At 46.6% G+C, this 22098-nt stretch overlaps 1 protein-coding gene across 1 annotated transcript in view; it reads right to left on the reverse strand.

Moving 5' to 3' along the window:
• The window catches only part of LOC104997596 (RIMS-binding protein 2), a 217323-nt gene that overhangs the window by 76640 nt on the left and 118585 nt on the right, over positions 1-22098 (reverse strand). The window contains exon 4 of the mRNA XM_010852440.1: positions 7696-7800. Within this exon, the coding sequence (XP_010850742.1) occupies positions 7696-7800 (105 nt within the window). The remainder of the gene's footprint in view (positions 1-7695; positions 7801-22098) is intronic.

A 22098-nucleotide genomic window follows, 5' to 3' on the forward strand; every position in this document is an offset into this window, starting at 1 on the left:
AAAAGACAGAAGAGTGAACGTTTACAGCGGGAAAAAGGCAGCAGAATTAGAGATTAATGTCGAAGTTATCAGGGAGTGTGGGTCATTGATATTCATTCCTCTAACAAGCCCCAACATTCTCAGGGTCTAAATCAGTTCTCATTTTTTTTCCCTTCCTTTGGGCAAGATGGAATGGATTGGGGTTGGGCTTGACGCTCTTTGTAAAAACTGAAAAGCACCCCCTCATCTGGCAGAGAATGGAGAGGCTGGTGAGATTGGGCTGCTGCACGAGGTGGTAAAGAGCCCACCTGCCAATGCAGGAGATGTAAGAAAAGTGGGTTCGATCCCTGGATTGGGAAGATCCCCTGGAGGAGGGCATGGCAACCCACTCCAGTATTCTTGCCTGGAGAATCCCATGGACGGAGGAGCCTGGCGGGCTGCAATCCATGGGGTCGCAAAAGTCAGACACAACTAAGCACATGATAGAGAAGAAAGAATCCACCTGCTAAACTGAGATTTACATTCAGGATTCTCAGCTCTGGAGGAATATTTTCTCCAGGTGGCTGGAGAATAATAAAGAGAAGAGTTGGATATCATAAATAAGCCAGTGAGAGCTGTCTTAACAGCTTCTACTTCTCACTTGAAAATTTCCATTAGTCGGAAAGAGGGAAAGGCTTGGCTTCCCCAGTACGGACTAAAAGCGAGAAGTAGCCTGATATTTCCATAGTGTTCATTCATATGCATTTCATTCTCACATATTTCCAATGAGGCTTTTAAGAGCTGGGGAAGTGAATAGAACCCAGCAAATTAACTCAACCATTCTTGAATCCAGCTCAGTCTTCAAAAGCTCAAAATTGTTCCTTTCAAAGCAAAAACAAGAGCGACAATAAATCATGAAATGGGGTTGGAGGGGGGAGACAAAACAGCTAGAGAACATACAGAGATTATATAAATAACACCACCATTGAGCCACTTGAGTCAAAGATAGTTTTCAACTGGCAGAATGAAAAACAACCAAAAACCCCATCACAGGCTGTTAAAACACAGCCAAGCTGGCAGTAACAACTTCGTTTCTGGCTTCAAGTACAAATCAGGAGTTCGTTTTCGTAGGCTACTGGCAAGCTGGGCCATTTGGGCAATCAGAATAGATGGCTAAAATTAACAGTTAAAATTGGCAGTGCTGAATTCTTGCAGAATCTAGGCGACAGCTTCAGCGAGGCTCATTTTGGGGGCCACTGCCAACACATGGGGAAGCTGAGACCTTCATGGTTTCCTACAGAACACATTAGACTTGAGAGGGACTAACTCCTAGGGAGACCCACAGTCCTACGGTCAGAAGAAGGGGCTTGTCATCCAGGGATGAAATGTCCAGGGAGTGAGATAACATGGCAGCAAACACATCTATTTCAGGGGGAGGGGTAGCTGTTCAAAAGGGACATAGATTTCCTGCTGCCAAAGCTTTGGACGTTTGGCTGGGACAGACTGGCATGTAACACTCAGAGTAATAAGCTCCCAGGCACCTTGGTGATGGGGTTGGGAGTATGGGTGGGATGAGATGAGAGTGGGTGGGGGTCATTTACAGGTGCTGTTAATATCAACTCCACAGAAAAGACAGTGAGATTCATGGAACTAAATGTACAGATCCTCAAATCAGGTCCCCGGGTTCCACAGAGCTGAGGAAGTCGTGAGCACTGATCAGTATCCCAGGCATGCATCGCGGGAGAAATCAACACACTGAATGAACTCAGAAGGTCAGCTTGAGATGTCCCTGTTACCCACACACAGCAACTAAATCCAAAACATGCAAGGGAAGCATTTGACATGGAGGCAAAGCAGTTTTATGAGCTGCAGGGTAAGTTTGGTTTCTAATAGCAGTGAGCATGTCAATAATGGCCTTAAGCCTGGGAGCCTTCGTTTCCCGCACGGGAGGAATTTAAAACAACAGTAGCATTTGCAGATGAATTTTAAATGTGGACAATTTTGCTCATACACTGAGATTATAACTGCTACTTGTAATAAGATGAGGATGTAACCCACACAGGAAAAGGAAGCAGTTAGAGCGACTGGACTCTGCTCACTGGTTCCCTAGAGAGACACTAGGGTTCTGGTGTCAGGCCTCCAGGGGACCTGGACCATGCTGTCTAACCTCAGGTTCTGCATCTGTGAGGGGACCTGCATCCCACAGGTTACAGTGAGAGCTTATTGCTGTCACCACTCATACATTCAATAGACACTTACCAAGGATGGCCTGGAACTTACCATCAGTTATCCTGGTAAAGTTACAGGACCAATTGATGGAGTCTTACTAGGTCTTTCCTGCATTTATTCATTCATTCATCCGTATTCATTCATTCAAAGTTCCTGAGTATCTCTGTTCATTCATTCATTCATTCAAAGTTCCCAAGCATCACTTGTTGAGTACCTGCTCTGTGTCAGGCAATGTCCTGGGAGTGCAGACACTCCACTTGGGATGCAGAGAACAGGCAAAGAGGTACAACAACGAGCAAGTGGCATCACTAAAGGGGGTGAGTGGCAGAGAACGCCAGAGTGGGGGTGATGAAGTCCATTCAGGCAGGGCAGCCGGACAGAGACTCCCATGACAACAATAAGCCAGCTCTGTCATTATTTTGGGGGCCAGGCATTCTCAGGGAAGAGCAGAGAGGGGGATGTTTGGGTCACAGAGAGGAGGCCAGTGTGGCTGCAGGAAGGGCGACAGGGCAGGAGGAGTCAGAGGTGGTCAGGGTTTTAAATAAGATGACAGATGTCTGCCTAGTACCGGGCCCAGAATATGCTACACTGAAAGCAAATGTTCATGTTGTAGCTTTTATTATCACTGTCATTGTCCATAGCCTATATTCACAGCCTGGCTCACTGCTGTGTTCTTAGCCATCACACAGCCGACATGCGATGCTCAAGGACTGTTTGCCGAATGAATGAAAGTGAGGATTCTCAGTCAAGCTCCTGGTTCAGTGATCTCCATGAAGCAGCTGTCCCGTGGAAAAGTCCTCGTAGACAGGACTCTATCTGCTTGGACTTCTATTTTTTTTTAAGCTTACATCTCCACCAGCTACCAGAAATAAGGGTTGGCCAATGGTCTTATCTCACCTTGACTCCCACTAGAATAGCCTTGGGCAGCTTGATCATTCATCCATTCTTCAACTCAACAGGTGTTCTCACCTGCCCACTATTTCCCTCGCTCCTCCCAATCACCATATTGAGCAGAGGGAAGAGCTGAACTTCCAGGGAGGAGGGAAGAGGTTCCCTGGAGAAAGTTCTGACATCAGCTGGGTCCCTGAAAGCCAGGACCTTCCTTAGGGTGGCCAAGTCCAGAAGTGAAGCTGAAACCACAAAGCGATCTGCAAGGACTACACAGTAGCAGAAAACCGCTTACAATTCATGAGAAGATAAACCTCTGGCTTCCTTACACACATGCTGTCCATATTTGAGGATCTGGGAAGAAGCAAATCCCACAAAGTACAGAGTGGTCAAGGGAATTCCTAAGATGATGGTGAAGGGCATTTCTAGACCCAGTGTAGCATCCAGCCTCTGGGGCAACCAGCCTGGACTGGAAGATGAGGCCGGGCTCCAGGCAGGATGTCTCAGAGGAAAATGGAATGAAAACATCCCCTGAGGAGTCTGGTTGACTTGAGAGAAATTTTAACACTCTGGCAGAAAGTTTGGGAATAAGAGAGTGATGAGCACACAGAAGACTGAGCAAACACACAGAAAGGCAACTGACTCCAGGGGAAAAGGAAAGGCTGTACCAAAAAGGAAACACTGCCCTTTGCAGAGCCTGGCAAGATGTGCAGAGCACACCTTGCTGAGGATGGAATGGACTTCAGCTTGGGACAGGACGTTTGAGATCATCCAAGCTGGACAACCAGTTGGACAAAAGAAGTGGGGTTCAGTGGAATCCAACTTGGAGATCCACATGTGGGAGTTGGCACACAGACAGCATTGACACCCACGGAACCAGACAAGGTCATGGAGGGAGCAGTGGAGGTCAAGAAGAGATGTGGGAGATTCCCGGGTGGCTCAGTGGGAAAGAATCTGCCTGCCAATGCAGGAGACACGAATTCCATCCCTGATCCAGGAAGATCCCACATTGCTGCAGAGCACATAAGCCTGAGCACCAGAATTATTGAGCTCGTGCTCTAGAGCCTCAGAGCCACCACTTCTGAAGCCCATGCACCCTAGAGCTCGCACTCCAGAACAGAAGAAGCCACCACCACGAGAAGTCCAAGCACCACAACCAGAGCAGCCTCCGCTCACTGCAGCTAGAGAAAGCCCTTGTGCAGCAAGGAAGACCCAGCACAACCAAATAAATAAAGAAAAAAATTTAAAAAAGAGACGTGGATGACAGGCAGAGCCTTGAGGATGCTTAGAGGGCTTCTGTGAGGAAGGAGAAAACTGGAAGAGAGTAGGATCCTGGAAGCCTAGGGGTTGGGGAGAGAGACCCTCTCAAAATGTGTCTCTGGGTCAAAGAGGAAGAGGGCAGGACACTAACCACTGAGCAGGACATTCATGCACGGGTGACTTAACAAAAGCCATGGCATTGGCGAGATGAAGCTGGGTCCCACAGGAGTGCATTCAAGAAATCCTGTACTGGGATTTGCAGCAACACGGATGCAACTTAGAGATGATCATACTAAGTGAAATAAGTCAGACAGAGAAAGACAAACACCATATGATATCACTTATATGTGAAATCTAGAATAGGACTCAAATGAACTTACCTATGAAACAAAAACAGACTCAAGGACATAGAGAACAGAAGGTGGTTGCCAGGGGAGAGGAGGATTAGGGGAGGGACGGATTGGGAGTTTGGGGGGAGCAGATGCAAACTACTATGTATAGAATGGATAAACAGCAAGGTCCTACTGTAGAGCACAGGGAACTATAACAATCTCCTGGGATAAACCAAAATGGAAAAGGATATTATAGAAAGAATATATATATAGGTGTATAACTGAATCACTTTTCTGCACAACAGAAATTAACACATTATAAACCAACTATGCATGTGTGTACTAAGTCACTTCAGTTGTGACTCTTTGTGACCCCATGGACTGTAGCCCACCAGGCTCCTCTGTCCAGGGGATTTTCCAGACACGAGTACTGGAAAATACTCATGTACTTTCCAATACTTTCCAGTACTGAAAATACACGAGTACCCACGAGTGGGTTACCATGCTCTTCTCCAGGGGTTCTTCCTGCTCCAGGGGTCAAACTTGTATCTCTTAAGTCCTCTGCGTTGGCAAGCAGGTTCTTTACCACAACGCCACCTGGGAAGCCACACATCAACTATACTCCAATAAAAATAAATAATGGGACTTGTAGTCAATGGGACTGCAGACAGCTTCTAGGAACTATGCACGTTGCTATCTCATGATAACCAAACTGGAACTCAGGGCGCTCTGGTGACTTTTATTATGATAGAGGGACAAGGGCTAGAATTCGGCTTTCCATAGGATATGAGCATTTCTATAATAGGTGTCTGCCACTCATTTCAACTTCACCCCATATAAAGTCATTGTCCTCATCAGTCTTCATTCTGTGTTTCCTTTATGGCATTTCCCTGATCTGAACTTCTTTAGTTCTTCATGACTTGTTCACTTATTCTCACTCAGTAAGCCAGAGGTCTTGTCCGACTCTGCACTGCATTCCTGGTTTCCAGAACAATGGCTGAGCAGCCGACACACAGGTGGAAGCTAGCAAACGTGTGCTGATGAGTGAATGAATGAGCGAGTGAACCGGACAGCAAATGTAGCACGAGGGCTGTCCATGCTAGAACTCGAACACAGACGCGAACTCTGGAAAGAACTCACCAATCTCGTTCCACTCAAGTCTCAACCTTTCTAATACTTTTTTATTTTAAAAATCAGAGCTCTAAGAAATTACAAGGTTTGTGCATTCATCCTTCATTAGATTTTCTTCCTCTGCTTCCCCCCACCCACCTCCCGATGAAGCATGAGTGGGTCCAAAAGAGAGGCAAGGATGAATTCAGGGGGAAAAAAAGCAAAAGCAAAGGAAGTTGGATGATGCTCAAGAGAGACACTGGGAGTTGAATAAGGGACTTGGCTCTAGTGCACTTTCCTCGGCATCAAGTGTTTCATAGATAAAACTCCAGGCTAAAAGAGAAGGACGCTCTGGTAAGAAAAGCCAACCTGTCACCCTTGCTGGACAATATTTGTATTTCTGTCCTGGATGCTCCCAGCCTGGGGATGTGGCTTTCAGGGATGCAGTGAAGGAGTGTAGGTACCAGGCACTGGAAGGTCCCTCACGCATGGAAAGAGGGAGAAGACAGGAGTAATATCGGTGTCTGCATCCCAGCAATATCCTTTCTGGACAGCATCTAATGAAATCTTGCTTCTCAGCGTACCAGCCAACTTATTATGACAGGTAATAAGGACTGTGACAGTCTCTATCGCACCAGCATAATGAAATCTATCCTTAGCACGAGGTCTCCACAAATGATTAGGAAAACAGCATCAGAAGTTATCTGCTTGATGCTACACGCTCTGCTAATAAACTCGGGAGAAGAAAAACACTCCAACAGATAGGGATCTCCAGCCAGATAAGGCTAGCCACTGAGTCCTTTATTTGAGATCAAAGACCTGGAGGGGCTGGCTGGGGGTGGGGGCGCCACCGATGGAGGAGGAGGGTGCCGGCTGCTCATCCCAGTGAAGGGAGGCATAACTGGGACCAGCATCTGCATCAGTGGTCAAGCTGGGTCCTGCCTGGAAGGGCTGGGCTGCCTTCCCATGGGTGGGGGACACAGGGCTTCAGGATTGAAACCCAATGAGAAATATACACAGGGACCCCAAGCCTCATGGTTCTGAAGGAGGGGTCCCCAGATTCATCTGGACAGAGACAGGAAGAACAAGGCTGCTGATTAAGGATGCTAACTTTCGTGGTCCCCAAACCACCCCAGGTGCCATGGGAATACACCTTCTGAACTGCTTGGTCCCCTCCGCTCGTCCCCTTCTCCCTCCCTCTGGTTTCTGTCCTTTGTTCTTCCTACCATTTTTTCTGTCCTTACTCCTCTGCTTTGCTTTCTTCTTTTTGTGTTCCCTCTCTCTCTTTCTCCCTCTCTTGTCCTTGATCATGCTACATATATTGCCCCAAAACTTGATTTGCTCACTTAATAACACATCATGTAAATCCGAAGAGATGGCATCTATAAGCAGAATTTCTTCCTCCCAGTGTGGTCATGCTGCTCTGTGGTATGGATGCCCCGCAGTTCACACAGCCTCGCCCTCGGATGGGCATTGGATTTAATCTTGTTACCTATGCCCACACAGCAGGATCCAAGTCGAACCAAACCAAAACTGGTTCCTGTATTTGTTACAGGTATATTCCCAGAACAGAAGGTTGCAGGGTCAAAATAGACCTTTAGTTCTCAAGGATGCTGTCAGTCACTTAGCCCCAGAGATAAAGCAATTCACACCCCATTTTAATAACCCACAGGCGTGTCCTTTTCCCTACAATCTCGCCAGCATCAACTGTTAGAGCTTTTCCTGTGATTTTTGCAGCTTAGAACATAATCACAAGTTAACTGAGGAGAAACTAGAGCACACGGGGAATCCTTCCACACCAAGAAGTCATTCCCGAGCGTGTGAGAAAAGGCTCGGGAGAGCAGCCAGCCACCCACACTCCAGGTCCCCAGCGCACTGCCTGCCTTGTCCCAGGCCCCCAGCCCCAGCCCCAGCTCACCTTCTGCAGGAGGTCAATTTCCTGCTGCTTGGCGTTGAGGATGGCCAGGGCTTGTTCATGCTCCAACTCCAGCTGCTGCCGCCGTTCTGCGGCCTCTCGCATGTGCTGGGGAGGCAGGGGGAGACACACAGGTCAGGTCAGCCCAGCGCCCTGCAGGGAGCCGCGTCCTGGGTTCCCCCACAGCCAGCCGGCTCCCCGGTCTGACTCACCGCCTGCATCCCAGCTTCTCCCCAGGGCGGCAGGATCAGCCGGGGAAATCCTCACACCCACAAGCCTTCCTCCCCTGTTTGCGCATTTTCTGTTTTATGTGCCAAGAGCACGTGAGCGGAGCTGCAGGTTCCTGTGTGGAGGTGAATCTCTCTTCTCTGTTTGAAAAAATCCTCTCTTTCTCCGCCCCCGCCGCCACCCCCAGGTCTTCTGCAAATACCAGCCAAGATGCATGGCTCTTTCCCTAGATAGGGCTACTGTTTCAAGCTTCTTACCACCATGAAACTGCTGTCACCCACAATAACCACAGGAGTGAGGTAATGTAACTGGCCCCATTCTACAGATGGGAAAACTGACACGCAGTTTTCCTTGTTTGACACACACGTTAAGTGGCAGTCGGGCATTCAAATCTGACACTTCTATGGAGCTTCCGAATCTCAGGGTTTGGGCCTGTCTGATCACTCTGGTGAAGTGGGGTGCTCAGCCCCCCACGAGTCCAAATGTCCCTTCATTGGTCCCTCTGCAAATGCCCTGCCAAGGCAGGCGGTCCCAGGGCTGCGCCCTTCCTCTAACCAGAGCATCTTCTCCCTGCTCTGATGACCTCTTGTCACCCAAAGTCATCCCCCAGGAGAGGCCATCAGTGGGCATCAGAGAACACGAGGACCTCCTTACCCCTAACAGTGACCACCTGTGAACCCTGGTGGGGAGGAACCATGCGAAATGACACCATGCAGAAAAAAGGCACAGGTGGGACCAACTTTCACACAGGCAGAATCTCGTGGAAGATTTCACGGGAAACCATCTGAATTTAGCTTCTTTCTTCACCTTCTTCCCCCCTCCCCCTCTCCTTCATTTCTCCCGCCTTCCCTTCCTTCTTTCCTCTTTCTCTTTTTATAATGAGATTTATGTGGCTCAGCAGTAAAGAATCTGCCTGCCAAGGCAGGAGACGCAGGTTAGATCCCTGGGTCGGGAAGATTTTCTGGAGGAGGCCATGGCCACCCACTCCTGTATTCTTGCCTGCAGAATCCCATGGACAGAGGAGCCTGGGGGGCTAGAGTCCATGGGGTTGTAAAAGAGTCAGACACGACTTAGCGACTAAACAACAGTAACAACAACAAATGCCAAAGGTGATTTAGCAGTCAACATTTTAAACACTGGGATCCTTCACGTAGAAGTCCGGATTCCTTCAGAAAAGGGAAGATTTAGCTCCGTGTCTCACCTGGAGGAGCTGGCAGAGGCTGGTCCCTGAGCACGCGCCTGCTGCTTGTCTGCTGCCCCTGCAGACCAAGCCTGTCCTTCCAGTGGCCTGACAGCTGAGGCTGTGTTCACGTTATACAGATGGGAGACATCTTAATATAATGGGGCTCTGCTGAGCTGTGTTTAGTCATTCAGTCGTGTCCAACTCTGTGACCCCATGGGCTATAGCCTGCCAGGCTCCTCTGTCCATGGGGATTCTCCAGGCAAGAATACTGGAGTGGGTTGCCATGCCCTCCTCCAGGGGATCTTCTCAACCCAGGGATCGAACCCAGGTCTCCCGCATTGCAGGCAGATTCTTTGCCATCTGAGCCACCAGGGAAGCCTGATACAATGGGGAGGGGACCCTAATGTACTTTCCTCCTTGGCTTGAATTTGTTGGTGATTGTTATTATTTATTACTTTAAAATTTTACCATTTTAATTCTTTTACTTATTTTTATCCCCTAGCCTGGGGATGGGGGCACAGAGAGATAAGGGCAGAGAGGCAAATTCTATGCTTTTCACCATTTTTCCCAAGTCCATTCCACCTGCTACCACCAAAAGCTCTTTTCTTCCAGGAACGATCTTGTCACTCTGCCAGTTTAAACTGTGAATGGGGAGGTTTGGGGGGTTCATGTCCCAGAGTTTTGTGGTTCATTTGTATTAAGAAGTGAAGTCTTCCTGCCTTCCATGTTGCACGCATTACATGTGTGGTGACATCACAAGCTGGCTTTGTCTCCCATTTTGGGCTAAACAACCTTACAGCCCTTCTGCTGTCTTAGTTTGATGGAAAGCTGCAATGACAGTAAGTCCCCTGACATGTCAAAGTTGCCAGTGTGCCCCTGTTATGCTGGACGACTGTACTTTTCAAGGTATTGTACTGTAAGATTAAAAATGTTTTCTTTAATTTTTGTTCACTTTTTAAATGTATTATTGTATTTTAAGTATTATAAACCTATTACAGCACAGTACTATATAGCCAGTGGTGTTAGTTGGGTACCTAGGCTAACTCTGTTGGACTTAGGAACAAATTGGACTAACAAACATGCTCTCAGAACAGAACTCGTTCGTATATATAAGGGAGTTACTATAGTCAGCCCTTCAACGGAGGAGTGGTGGTTTCACTGTTGCTATGGAAACTCGGGATCCTGGGAAGATAGGACCCCCCAAATATGAACAAAATCCCTTGAAATGTGGAAATGGGCATGACTGTCGATGACTATAACCTGCCTGAGTTGGGGCTGGAATGCGTCATTCATGTCTATTTGTGGACAGGAGGAGAATCAGCACACATCCATCCTTTTGCATCCACTCCAGTCTCCAGCCTTCCTGGTCTCACCAAGTCTCGCCTTCCTGAGCGGGAGAGGGGTTATTTGCCTGTAGACCCCCAAGAGCCAATGTTGACCATGGCTCTCCTGGCCCTGCGGAGTTCTCAGATTACCAATTTGGGTCCAGAAATTGCTAATGATCTCTAATGACATGCTTGAACCCCACTGTCCACTATCAAGCCACTGATTCCCAAACCAGCAGTACAAGGTACCAGCATTTTCAGAACACTGAGAAAGACCAACCACCAGAGCCTCTGAAGACGTAAGGAATTCTCTGAGCTTCCAAGAAGCTTTGGAAATTCTTCCACAAACACTGCTCACTGACTCAGAGGGATATTACTTTTGTCTGGTATTGTATTTCTTCTTAAAAGCATCAGAGTTCATTAACATTTATTCTCTACCAACATTCATGGGATTCTCAAGACGGTTGATGGGACTGTGTGTGTTAGGCTCTTCATTCTAGAAAGGAACATTTCTTTCCATTCCTTCATTCATTTTCTTCTTCTATGTATTTGTTCATTCAACCAACATTTATTGGGAAACTATCACATGCCAAGAAACTAGGCCTACAGAACAACAGGATTCTGCCTTCATGAATGGGCATTCAAATTGGGAGAGTGGATAAGAAAGGGGTTATGCAAGCCAATAAACAAAGACACGTCAATTGCAACAAGAAGTGTTAAGCTGAACCACTTAAGTTGACATTGAAGCATCTTTGACTTATAAGACTGTCTATTCACATAGCCTAATCCTATGATGCAATGTCAGTCCAATGCTGTAAAGAAAATTCACTCACTCATTCATTTATTCAACAATTACCAAGTATCTGTCATGTGCCAGTTGCCACTCTAAGTTCTGAAGGTGATAATGATGAAAACAAACACAAAACCAGCTCCCTTGGAGCTTACACTCTGGAGGGAGAGACAGACTCTATTCACATGCATTAAACAACATGAAGCGTGTCAGGCGGTCCTAAGTGTTACAGAGAAAAATATGGTGTGAGATGAGAGGGTGGGTATGGAGTTGCAGGCATTGCAGAGGCTGGCAGCATTCAATGAATTGGCTGGAGCCTCATGGAGAAGAAGCAGAGACTGTGGCAGGTGATGGAGCTCCGCCCTCGTGGAGGCTGTGATGGGAAGTGCCCTGGCGCAGGAAGATCATGGCACAAGGACATCGCCCATTCACCGCCCATTCCCACTGAGACGAGGCACTGAGCCAAGCTGCTAACAGGACTGTGGGGCTGTGAGGACTGCACTGAGCCCCCAGGAAGCTTCCAGAATGTTCCCTGCTCCGTCACTGCTCACTGGTTTGGACAACGTCCCACAGCAAGGAAAGGGAGACTTTCTTCTCCACCACTTCAAGGAGGAATGTCTTTCCAGAGAGTGACTGATGACTTCCTATTTGGTCTTGTCAGCCTAAACTGAGCAGATGCCCACAAGGAGGCCAACCCCTGGCAGCCCACAGCCTGAGGGGTCTCTGTACCCAGGAAGTGAGTCATGCGCCTTTTCTGCTCAGAACCCCTCAGTGGTCCTCATCGCCCAGAGTAAAACTGTGGTGCTGCCATGGTAGGGGAGCTGCAAGACCTGCTCCTTCCTCTCGGATGTCACTGCTGTCCGTCTCTCCTGCTCTGCTCCCCAGGCCTTGATTTTCTTACTCTTTCCAAGGGCCAGCCACCTCAGGGCCTTTGCACATGCTGTTTTCTCTGCCACTCATATGCTTCTCCCACCTGATATTGGAAGAGCTTGTTCTCTCAAAGTCCAGTCTTCGCCCAAATGCCACCTTCTCAGAGAAGCCATATTTAAAATGGTAACCACCCCAGAGCATCCTTATTCTCCTCCCTGCTTTATTTCACTCCAGAGCACTTATTGCCATCCAATATATTTCACACTTCATGAGCCCACTGTCTGCTTCTCCTTCCTAGGATGTCTCAGGCTGTGGTCCTTGCCCCTGGACTGGTACTCAGAAAGTAAGCCGTCCTTTGTGATCTGCCCGTGCCTCCTCAGAGCTCAGCTCTGCCCACTCATCCATCCTGCTCCTGTCACACTGGCCTCCACCAAGTTTCTGGAACTTTCCAAACATTCCCTAGTATGTGCTTGCAGAGACAGTGATGATGGAGGTGTGCTTCTGGCACTTCAGGTCAGAAGAAGGGCAGGGTGCAGGGATCAAGAAGCAGACTGCCTGGGTTCAAATCCCAGCTCTGTTGCCTTCAGCTAGTGACTTAACCTCCCTGGGCTTCATTTTCTTTTTCTGGATTAACTATTTATTAGCATTTGGATCAATTTTTAGATGGCTGTGCTGTGCTTAGTCCCTCAGTTGTGTCCGACACTTTGTGACTGACCCTATGGACTGTAGCCCGCCAGGCTCCTCTGTCCATGGGCATTCTCCAGGCAAGAATACTGGAGTTGGTTGCCATGCCCTCCTCCAGGGGATCTTCCCAACCCAGGGATCAAATCCAGGTCTCCAACACTGCAGGTGGATTCTTTACCACCTAAGCCATGAGGGAAGCCCAAGAATACTAGAGTGGGTAGCCTATCCCTTCTCCAGGGGAAATGCCTGACCCAGGAATCAAATCAGGGTCTCCTGCATTGCAGGCAGATTCCTTACCAGCTGAGCTACCAGGGAAGCCCTTTTAGATAGTTAATTAACAATTAAATGACTAATGTTTATTAGTTAATTATGAATGACCACCTGCTTTGAAGAGGGGTTTTGAATATTACATGAGTTAGGATAGTACCTGGAATCTATTAAGCCTATTATCTTTTACTCTGAATATAAGAAAACCCCTTCCCATTGACCTTGGAGGTTATCATGACACAGGATACTGCAATACAGTATTGTGTAACAAAGCATCATGTGATAGAGGATCGTGTGATAGAGTGTCGTATGTGGTATGCCATAAGACATCATCATTACGTTACAGTATCATGTAATTTAACATCATGTCATTAACCGTAATGTGATGCTGCTTTAACATAAAACTCAAGGTGCAATGGCGAATGGGATTGTTACATTTCTCTTTCTGATGTTTCATTGTTAGCGTATAGGAATGCAAGGGATTTCTGTGTATTAATTTGGTATCCTGCAACTTTACTACATTCACTGATCAGCTCTGATAATTTTCCGGTGGCATCCTCAGGGTTTTCTATGTACAGTATCATGTCATCTGCAAATAGGGGGAGTTTTACTTCTTCTTTTCCAATGTGGATTCCTTTTCTTCCTTTTTAGTCTCTGACTGCTGTGGCTAGGACTTCCAAAAGCTATGTTGAATAATAGTAGCAAGAGTGGGCACCCTTGTCTAAAACTGGTACTGATGAACCTATTTGCAGGGCAGGAATAGAGATGAAGACGTAGAAAGCAGACTTGTGGACCCAGTGAGGGAAGGAGAGGGCGGGACAGAGGAGCATCGAAACATATATGGTGCCATGTGTAAAACAGCTAGCTAATGGGAAGTCGCTATATAACCCAGGGAGCTCAATGGGGTACTCTGTGACAACCAAGAGAGGTGAGATGGGGTGAGAATGGGGGGAGGTTCAAGAGGGAGGGGACATATGTACACTTAGGGCTGATTCACGTTGTTGTATGGCAGAAGCCAATACAATATTGTAAAGCAATTATCCTCCAATTTAAAAAAAAAAAAAACTCAAGGTGAAGGGGGGAGGCGGGGGTAGAATATATTCTATGACCAAGGACTCTACCAGTAAGGCAATAAGTGATAAAGATGATGGTATTGGTAAGATGATAGTGTTAAAGAAAATGCGTACCATTTAGTAAGCTCTTACTAATACTGTGTACCAGGAACTATCTCTAACACTGAGAGCTGGGCATTGTGATTATGTTTACAACAGGCCACAGATTCATGATGCTAGCGGTAAAGAATCTGCCTGCCGGTGGAGGCAACACAAGAGACATGGGTTCGATCCCTGGATAGGGAAGATCCCCTAGAGGATGAAATGGCAACCCACTCCAGTATTCTTGCGCAGAAAATCCCATGGAGAGAGGAGCCTGGTGGGCTGCCTACAGGGCCACAAAGAATCTGACATGACTGAGCCACTGAGCACACACACGGCACAGACTCAGGGAAGCTGAGTGCCTTGCTGAAGCCCACACCAGAGCCTGGAAACCATCCCCAAACGACAAACCTCAGAGCCAGAGTCTGCCTAACCGCTGACCCTTTGCTGGCCTGAGGCCACTTCTCCATGGCCATCTTCAGTGTGAAACTCTACCAGGGGCAGATCTGCATTTTCAGACTCCAGAACAAGCTGATCTGGTTCGGATGAACAATTATGCAGCTGTTTAATGATACTATTGTTCCAGCTAATTTTTGCGCTTCTGTTTATTTTGGAAGCGGGCACTGCCAAATACAGCCTGCGTAATCTTTATTTAGCTTCGGGAAGGAAGTTATTAGTGGAAGGAGGAAACCATTTGCCTTAAAGGATTCATTAGAAACATTAACCATATATAAAATTCTTCCAGGCGTGCTGCCACAGGCGTGGGGGTCACTGGAGGATAGACGGGCCACAGACACCTTAGTGGGCTTCTTGTGTAGAGGCGAAAGGGGAACAGGAGTGTGTAGGTCAGATGGATGGGAACAACTGGGGTGGAAACAGCTGTTAAGTTTTTCAGACTGATGGACCAAGTCAACATGAAGCGGTTGTCAGAAAAGCAAAATGTGTAAAAATATAGGCCCTTCTGGGTGTTACTGATCAGAGTTCTTGGCCTTCCTTAATCAATAAAAATTGACAAGAAGCCAGACAAGAAATTCAGGCAGGGCTTTATTGGGGCCCCTGCTGCAGCAAGCAAGGAGTGAAAACAAGTAACAGGTTCCCTGTCTTGCTTGCTCCCTGAGGGCATGAGAGCTGGTTCTTTATGTGAGGCTAGGGATGTATCCAGGGGTCAGGCTGGAGGAGGGACAGGTGGTCTGCCCACCCCTCTAGTGGTGTTGAGGGCAGGGGGCATGCGCAGTACCCTGCTTTTGCTCCCAACACTCTGTTTTTGCTCCCAGCTCTTCAGCAGTGGCACTTGGAGTTTTGGTCTTTTTGTACCTTTTTGTCCATAATTTGCCCCAACTGCGCATGCAATTATTTTTAGTCCCTTACAATTTCTTTGTATTTTATTGCCCGAGCAAACATTGTCCAGGTGCAAGCACTGCAGCAAAGGGTCCCAGGCCCCAGCCTGTCTCAGGGGACATCGTGTTTGAGGTTAACTATAATAAGCATCACAGCTGGGGGAATAAGAGTAGCTGGGAACTTTTTTAGCTTCCTGTGCATCTTCCCTCATCCTACCTGTCCCTTCAAAGCCACGTTCCCCTCCAGCTACTGCCCACATATCTGTTTCATGTTCCAGCAAACTGCTTAGTGTTGTCTGCACCCACTGTCCCCGCGACCTCACTCCCCACTCACCCTTCAAGCTTCTTTACCCTGGCTTGCCTCCTACCGCTCAGCTAGCAGCCTTCTGCCAAGCTGACCAAGGAGATCCCTGCTGTCCAAGCCAGAGGTCACATATCTGTCTGATGGAATCATCTCTTAGCAGCACGTGGCAACCGGGGCCACCTCCTCATGAAACACCTGCTCTGCTCCTGGCCCAGGAACCCCCACAATGGCCCAGTGTCCCCTCTTCTCTGTTAACTCCAATTATACACTCACCTTCCCAAATAAAATCTTTATTTCTACACTCATATCCAACTGCCTATTTCTCATCTCCATGTGGATGTACAGGAGGAAGCTCAAATTCAACCTGTCCAAAAACAGAGTTCTTGACTTTCTTTCTCCAACCACTTCCAGCCCTCACTTGCCCTATCTCAGCAATGATCCCACCAGCCATTCAGATTCTACAGCCAAAAAGCCGGGAGTCATTTTTGCTCCCCTATCCTCCTTGCTCCACATCCAAGTCTTTAGAAAATCTTCCATTTGCACCAAAACTTCCTGGGTTGGCTCTTTTCTCCATTTCCACTTCCATCACCACTGGGCTGGACATTATCATGACTCCGCCAGACAATAGCCAGACTTTGGAGTTGGTCTTCCTGCCATCAGTCCTGCCCCCTGAAAAGTCCCCCAGAGTAGCCAGGGTGCTCCCTCCAAAACACAGGCGTCTGTGATGGCTAATTTTGTGTCAACTCACCTGAGCTAAGGGATGCCCAGAGAGCTGGGAAAGCATGTCTTCTGGGTGAGTCTGGGAGGCTGTTTCTGGAAGAGATTAGCATTGGAATTGGGGAACTGAGTACAGCAGATGGTTCTCCCTGGTGTGAGAGGGTGCCATCCCTTATGCTGAGGACTGGACAGAACGAGAAGGCAGAGGAAGGAAGAATCACTCTCCATCTACTTGAGCTAGGACATCTATCTTCTGCCCTTGGACATCAGCTTCCTGCTTCTTGGGCTTTGGGGCTCAGATTAGGACTTACATCATCAGCCCCCAAATACTCAGGCCTTTGGACTTGGACTGAATGACACCACTGGCTTTCCCGGTTCTCCAGCTTGCAGGTGGCAGGGAGATCATGGGATTTCTTGGCCTCCACAACTGCCTGAGCCAATTCCTAGACTAAATCTCCTCTTGTATCTACATCTCTCTTTCTCTCTCTCTCTCTCTCTCTCTCTGTACATCTGACTGGTTTTGCTTTTCTGGAGAACCCTAATACCCTGTCTTCTGTTTAAATTACTCAATGGTTGCAATTGCACTTGGAGCAAAATTCAAACTCTTTGCCACTGCTGAAGGGTTCCTCTGTGATGGGGTCCACTTGTCTCTTAATCTCTTACTTCCCTCCTTCACTATTTAGCTGTGCTGGCCTCTGATCAGCTCCACTCTTATGTCAAGATCATCCCCGTCTCCACATGGGGAGCATATGCCACCCCACTGCCTGGAATGCTGGTCCTTGTAATCTTCACATGGCTGACCCATCACTGTATTTATATCCACCAGAGGTTATTTTGTCTATTTTTATGTTTATTTCTTCTACGTCTTCCCTCCTCCCTGCTTATCTGAGATCCATATGATTAAAGAACTCATCTCCATCTGCTGATACACCCCAGAGTCTAGAACAGTCTCTGGCACATAGTGGGATGGAATAAATGAATCCCTTTATCCAGAACATCTTCCCCATGGCTCCAACCCAATCTCAACTCTCTCTTCGCTGTCACTTATGGTTGTTCTTGTTGTTTAGTCTCTAAGTTGTGCCTGACTCTTTGCAACTGTATGGACTGAAGTCCACCAGGCTCCTCTATCCACGGGATTTCCCAGACAAGAATACTGGAGCCAGTTGCCATTTCCTTATCCAAGGGATCTTCCCAATCCAGGGACAGAACACGTGTCTCCTGCATTGGCAGGTGGATTCTTTACCACTGCGTCACCTGGGAAGCTCTTCACTTATGGCATCTATCATTATTCTGCATATAGCAGATGCATTGTCATTATTATCATTCTGCATGTAATATATGCATTATTACTATCCATATTCTGCATATATATCATAGACTTTGTACCATTCTGATTAATTTTGTGCAATTCTCACTTTTTCAATTGGACTCTAAATGTCTCTTCCATACCCATACTCCACAGGCAGTAGAAGCTTAATTCACATTTGCCAAATGGAATTCAATCAATGCTTATGGATGGAAGAGTTGCCCTTTGGCTGTCAGGAAACTAAATTTCTGCCTTTAGGGAGACTAGAGGAGAGAGAATTCTCACCACTAGGGATCCCACATTTTAACCGAACTGTGAGCCAGACACATCGACTAATTCTCCCAGAGGAAAGGCATGCTGGTAGGGTTAGTGTCTTCCATTTATCAAATGTTTTCTAGGAGATGAACTTTGAAGGCTGATAAAGAGTAGAGATAAATGGATGGTGAGAAAATGTTTAAACCAACAATAGGAGAGTGATTGGTTTTGAAGTCTGAAATCTGTGGAGTTAAGTGAATGGTGGGAGAAAAAATTAACTCAGATGATAGACGGGGTTTGGAGCTGTGAGTTGAACATTAGTAACATCTATGAACCAGTCAAAGCAAAGAAACAGACAAGACTCAAGACCATACAAACATATTAAACGTACTCATATGTCTTGGCATAAGGATATACTATTGATTCATCCCATACAGCATTGATTTTCCAAATACAGCCAGAAGATATGTCTATGTTGAAACACACACAGAAAACCACAGTGTTGCGAGGTTAATATTTTTGAGCTATTGATCAGTATTTCTTTCTGTTATTCTCTTCTATTTCTCCTCCACTCCTGCCCCACCTCCCATCCAGAAGGCAGGTCCATTCTGTGCTTGCCATCTCAGAGAGGATGGACAGAGTTGGGGCAGATAAAAGACTCTCCTGGGCTTTGGGGCAGGATGAAAGGAAATCACACCGAGCAGCTATGTGTGGCAACTACCTAAAACTACAGCTTCCCTCCACATCGGCAAAAACATTGCTTCATCAGAAGTCAAGAGATAAACTCACGTGTGTATAGACCCTGGTGCATTCTGGAGAGAAGGGCTTTGGTTCTTCTTTCTGGAATGTTCCAGAGATGTGAGACCCAAGAGAACTTACAGCTAGCAGGTGATTCCAGAAAATGAAGCTCTGAACTGCCTAGCTGAGATCTCTGCACTACACTGGGCTGATTCAGAGTTCATATGAATTCATACCACTCAACTATCAAATTCTTTAGTCCTCTAGTTAATTATACTGTCGGGTATATTTGAAAGGTACTAAGAGAGTAGATCTTAAAAGTCTGCATCACACACACACAAAATTTGTAATTATGTACAGTGACAGATGTTAACTAGACTTATGGTGGTGAACATTTTGCAACTTAGACAAACATCAAATCATAATGTTTTACATATGAAACTGACATACTGTTATATGTCAATTGTACTTTAAAAAATTCTTTGGTCTTATATTTTGCAATGATGTCATGTAACTGAGAATAGCACTGAAGCATGTATATTGCCATATGTGAAACAGATCGCCAGTCCAGGTTTGATGCACGAGACGAGGTGCTCAGGGCTGGTGCACTGGGATGACCCTGAGGAATGGGATGGAGAGGGAGGTGGGATGGGGGTTCAGGATGGGGAACACATGTACACCCATGGCTTATTCATGTCAATGTATGGCAAAAACCACTACGATATTGTAAAGGAATTAGCCTCCAACTAAAATAAATAAATGAATTAAAAAATCATAATGTTGTACATCTGAAACTGACATACTGTTATATGTCAATTATACTTCAAAAAATTCTTTGGTCTTATATCTTGCAATGATGTCATGTAACTTTCAGAGAAGGCAATGGCAACCCACTCCAATACTCTTGCCTGGAAAATCCCATGGATGGAGGAGCCTGGAGGGCTACAGTCCATGGGGTCGCTAAGAGTCGGACACGACTCAGCGACTTCACTTCCACTTTTCATTTTCATGCATTGGAGAAGGAAATGGCAACCCACTCCAGTGTTCTTGCCTGGAGAGTCCCAGGGACAGGGGAGCCTGGTGGGCTGCCATCTATGGGGTCGCACAGAATCGGACACTACTGAAGTGACTTAACAGCAGCAGCAGCCTGTAAATTTAAGCCTTGTCTCCAAAATGATGGAAACAACTGTTAGACTGTGGCTTGTGGATTTTTAAAGCCTAAATGTAAATAATAAGAATTGGACAGAAGGGTGGGAATCTCAGCATATGCATGCATGGGTGGGGACAAGATGGAATTCTCCAACAATTGGTATTATGTAATCCCGAATCACAACTTAGGTGTAACCCTGGTGTGCTGGTCAATTGTCTTATTACTGTGAAGTCTGTTTTTTTCCCTTCCCTGCTTTGCTCACAGAGAACTACACTTCCCAGACTGCTTTGCCCAGGCTTCTCAGCAACTGGCCAGTTAGAGGAACCAGAGAGTGGGAAGAAGACAGAGACCCTCTCTCTACTTCCTATATTATCTCTGCAACTGGTTTGTTCTCCTCTAAGGGTCTAGCTCCAGCTGGGCGGCCCTCACCCATGGTCGTTGGGAACGCCATCGCCCCTACTCTCTCTGTAGCCTTAGAGGTGGTATCTCCAAGTGCGTGTTTGACTTCTCACCTCCCCTGAAAGTATTAGCCGCTCAGTCATGTCCAACTCTTTGTGACCCCATGTTCTGTAGTCTCCAGGCTCCTCTGCCCATGGAATTCTCCAGGCAAGAATACCGGAGTGGGTAACCATTCCCTTCTCCAAAAAATCTTCCTAACAAAGGGATCGAACCTAGGTCTCCTGCATTGCAGGCAGATTTTATAACACTGAGCCACCAGGGAAGCTCTTCTACTGCCTCTGTGACCAATTCCCTGAATTAAGGTCCCTCCACCTAAAGACACCTAGATTGGGACTTCCCTGGTAGTCCAGTGATTAAAAATCCACCTTGCAATGCAGAAGATGCAGTTTGATCCCTGGTTGGGGAAAAAAAAAATCCCACATGCCATGGAGCAACTAAGCCCATGAGTTACAACTACTGAATCCATGTGCTGCAACTGGAGAGTCCTGTGAGCCTCATCAAAAGATTCCACACAATACAACAAAGATCCCACATGCTGCAACTAAGATCTGATGCAGCCAAATAAATAAATATCAAAATACATTCATATTAAAAAAAAAAAGACACCTAGATTGGTGTCTGCCTTTCAACTGAAATCTGGCTGAGAGGCTGAAGAAAAAGGATGAAGCCAACTCCAGGTTGACATCACAAATGTCTAAATTCTTTCAAAACGAGCGTCTTAAGGGAATTAAGTAACTTTGGGGGAAAAATGCTCTATTTCTTTCACTTGAGCTTTAACAATTAGATTAATGTTTTATGGATATCCTGTGACAACTGGAAGGAAAAAAAAAAACAAAACATTGAAATCTGAACTTTGCTGACACCCTGCTAAGCAGCAATGAATCTGTCCAGGAACATTTACAGCCTGAGAATGGCTTCATTTACTTTACCCACAATTTTACTGGTTTTAATATGGCTTAGTTAGTTTGCTTGAAACATTTCTACTGAAAAAAATGGTTTTGATGCTTCTCCCCAACTGAGAAAATTGCTCCTTTCATTCTCAGTGTAGCTGACCTTGGAATGAGCACTTTAATGAGTCTGTGTTGTCTCCTCTCCCGGAGGGTAGGGCACAGACATGCAATTCAGGGAGCTCTGAAGCCTGTGGCTTATGCATAGTGGGTGGAGAAGTTCAAGGGTGACACTCCCTGGGCCCAGACCCCAGTCTTCTGTCTAGGAAATCTTGCTGAAACACCAAAAGCTGAAAATCCAGTGGGTTGAGAAATTACTAGAAACAAGACAAGACACAAACACCTTTTCATTTTATTTTTGACACACACCCATCAGCTGAATACTCAGAACTTCAGAAATGATGTAAAATGGGAGCAAATGCATCCTTCTATCCCATTATTCATCCTCCCTTCACAGTTACCATAAAGATGTCCAATGGATGGATGGACAGATGGAAAGAAAAGTGGATGGATGGATAGGTGGATGGACGGATGACTTAGACAACCATAGTCTTGCCCTTTCCTCTCATTGTCCAGGCTTGCCAACAGTGCCTTGGCAAGCCACCATGTGCCCTGGGGTTAGACTAACTTTCATGTCCCAAGAAATGTTTTAGGTCATTTCTGCCTTCCTGATTTGGATTATGAGGTTCTGT

This window comes from Bison bison, unplaced genomic scaffold (genome assembly GCF_000754665.1).
Source record: "Bison bison bison isolate TAMUID 2011002044 unplaced genomic scaffold, Bison_UMD1.0 scf7180017864312, whole genome shotgun sequence".
Classification (NCBI taxonomy): domain Eukaryota; kingdom Metazoa; phylum Chordata; class Mammalia; order Artiodactyla; family Bovidae; genus Bison; species Bison bison.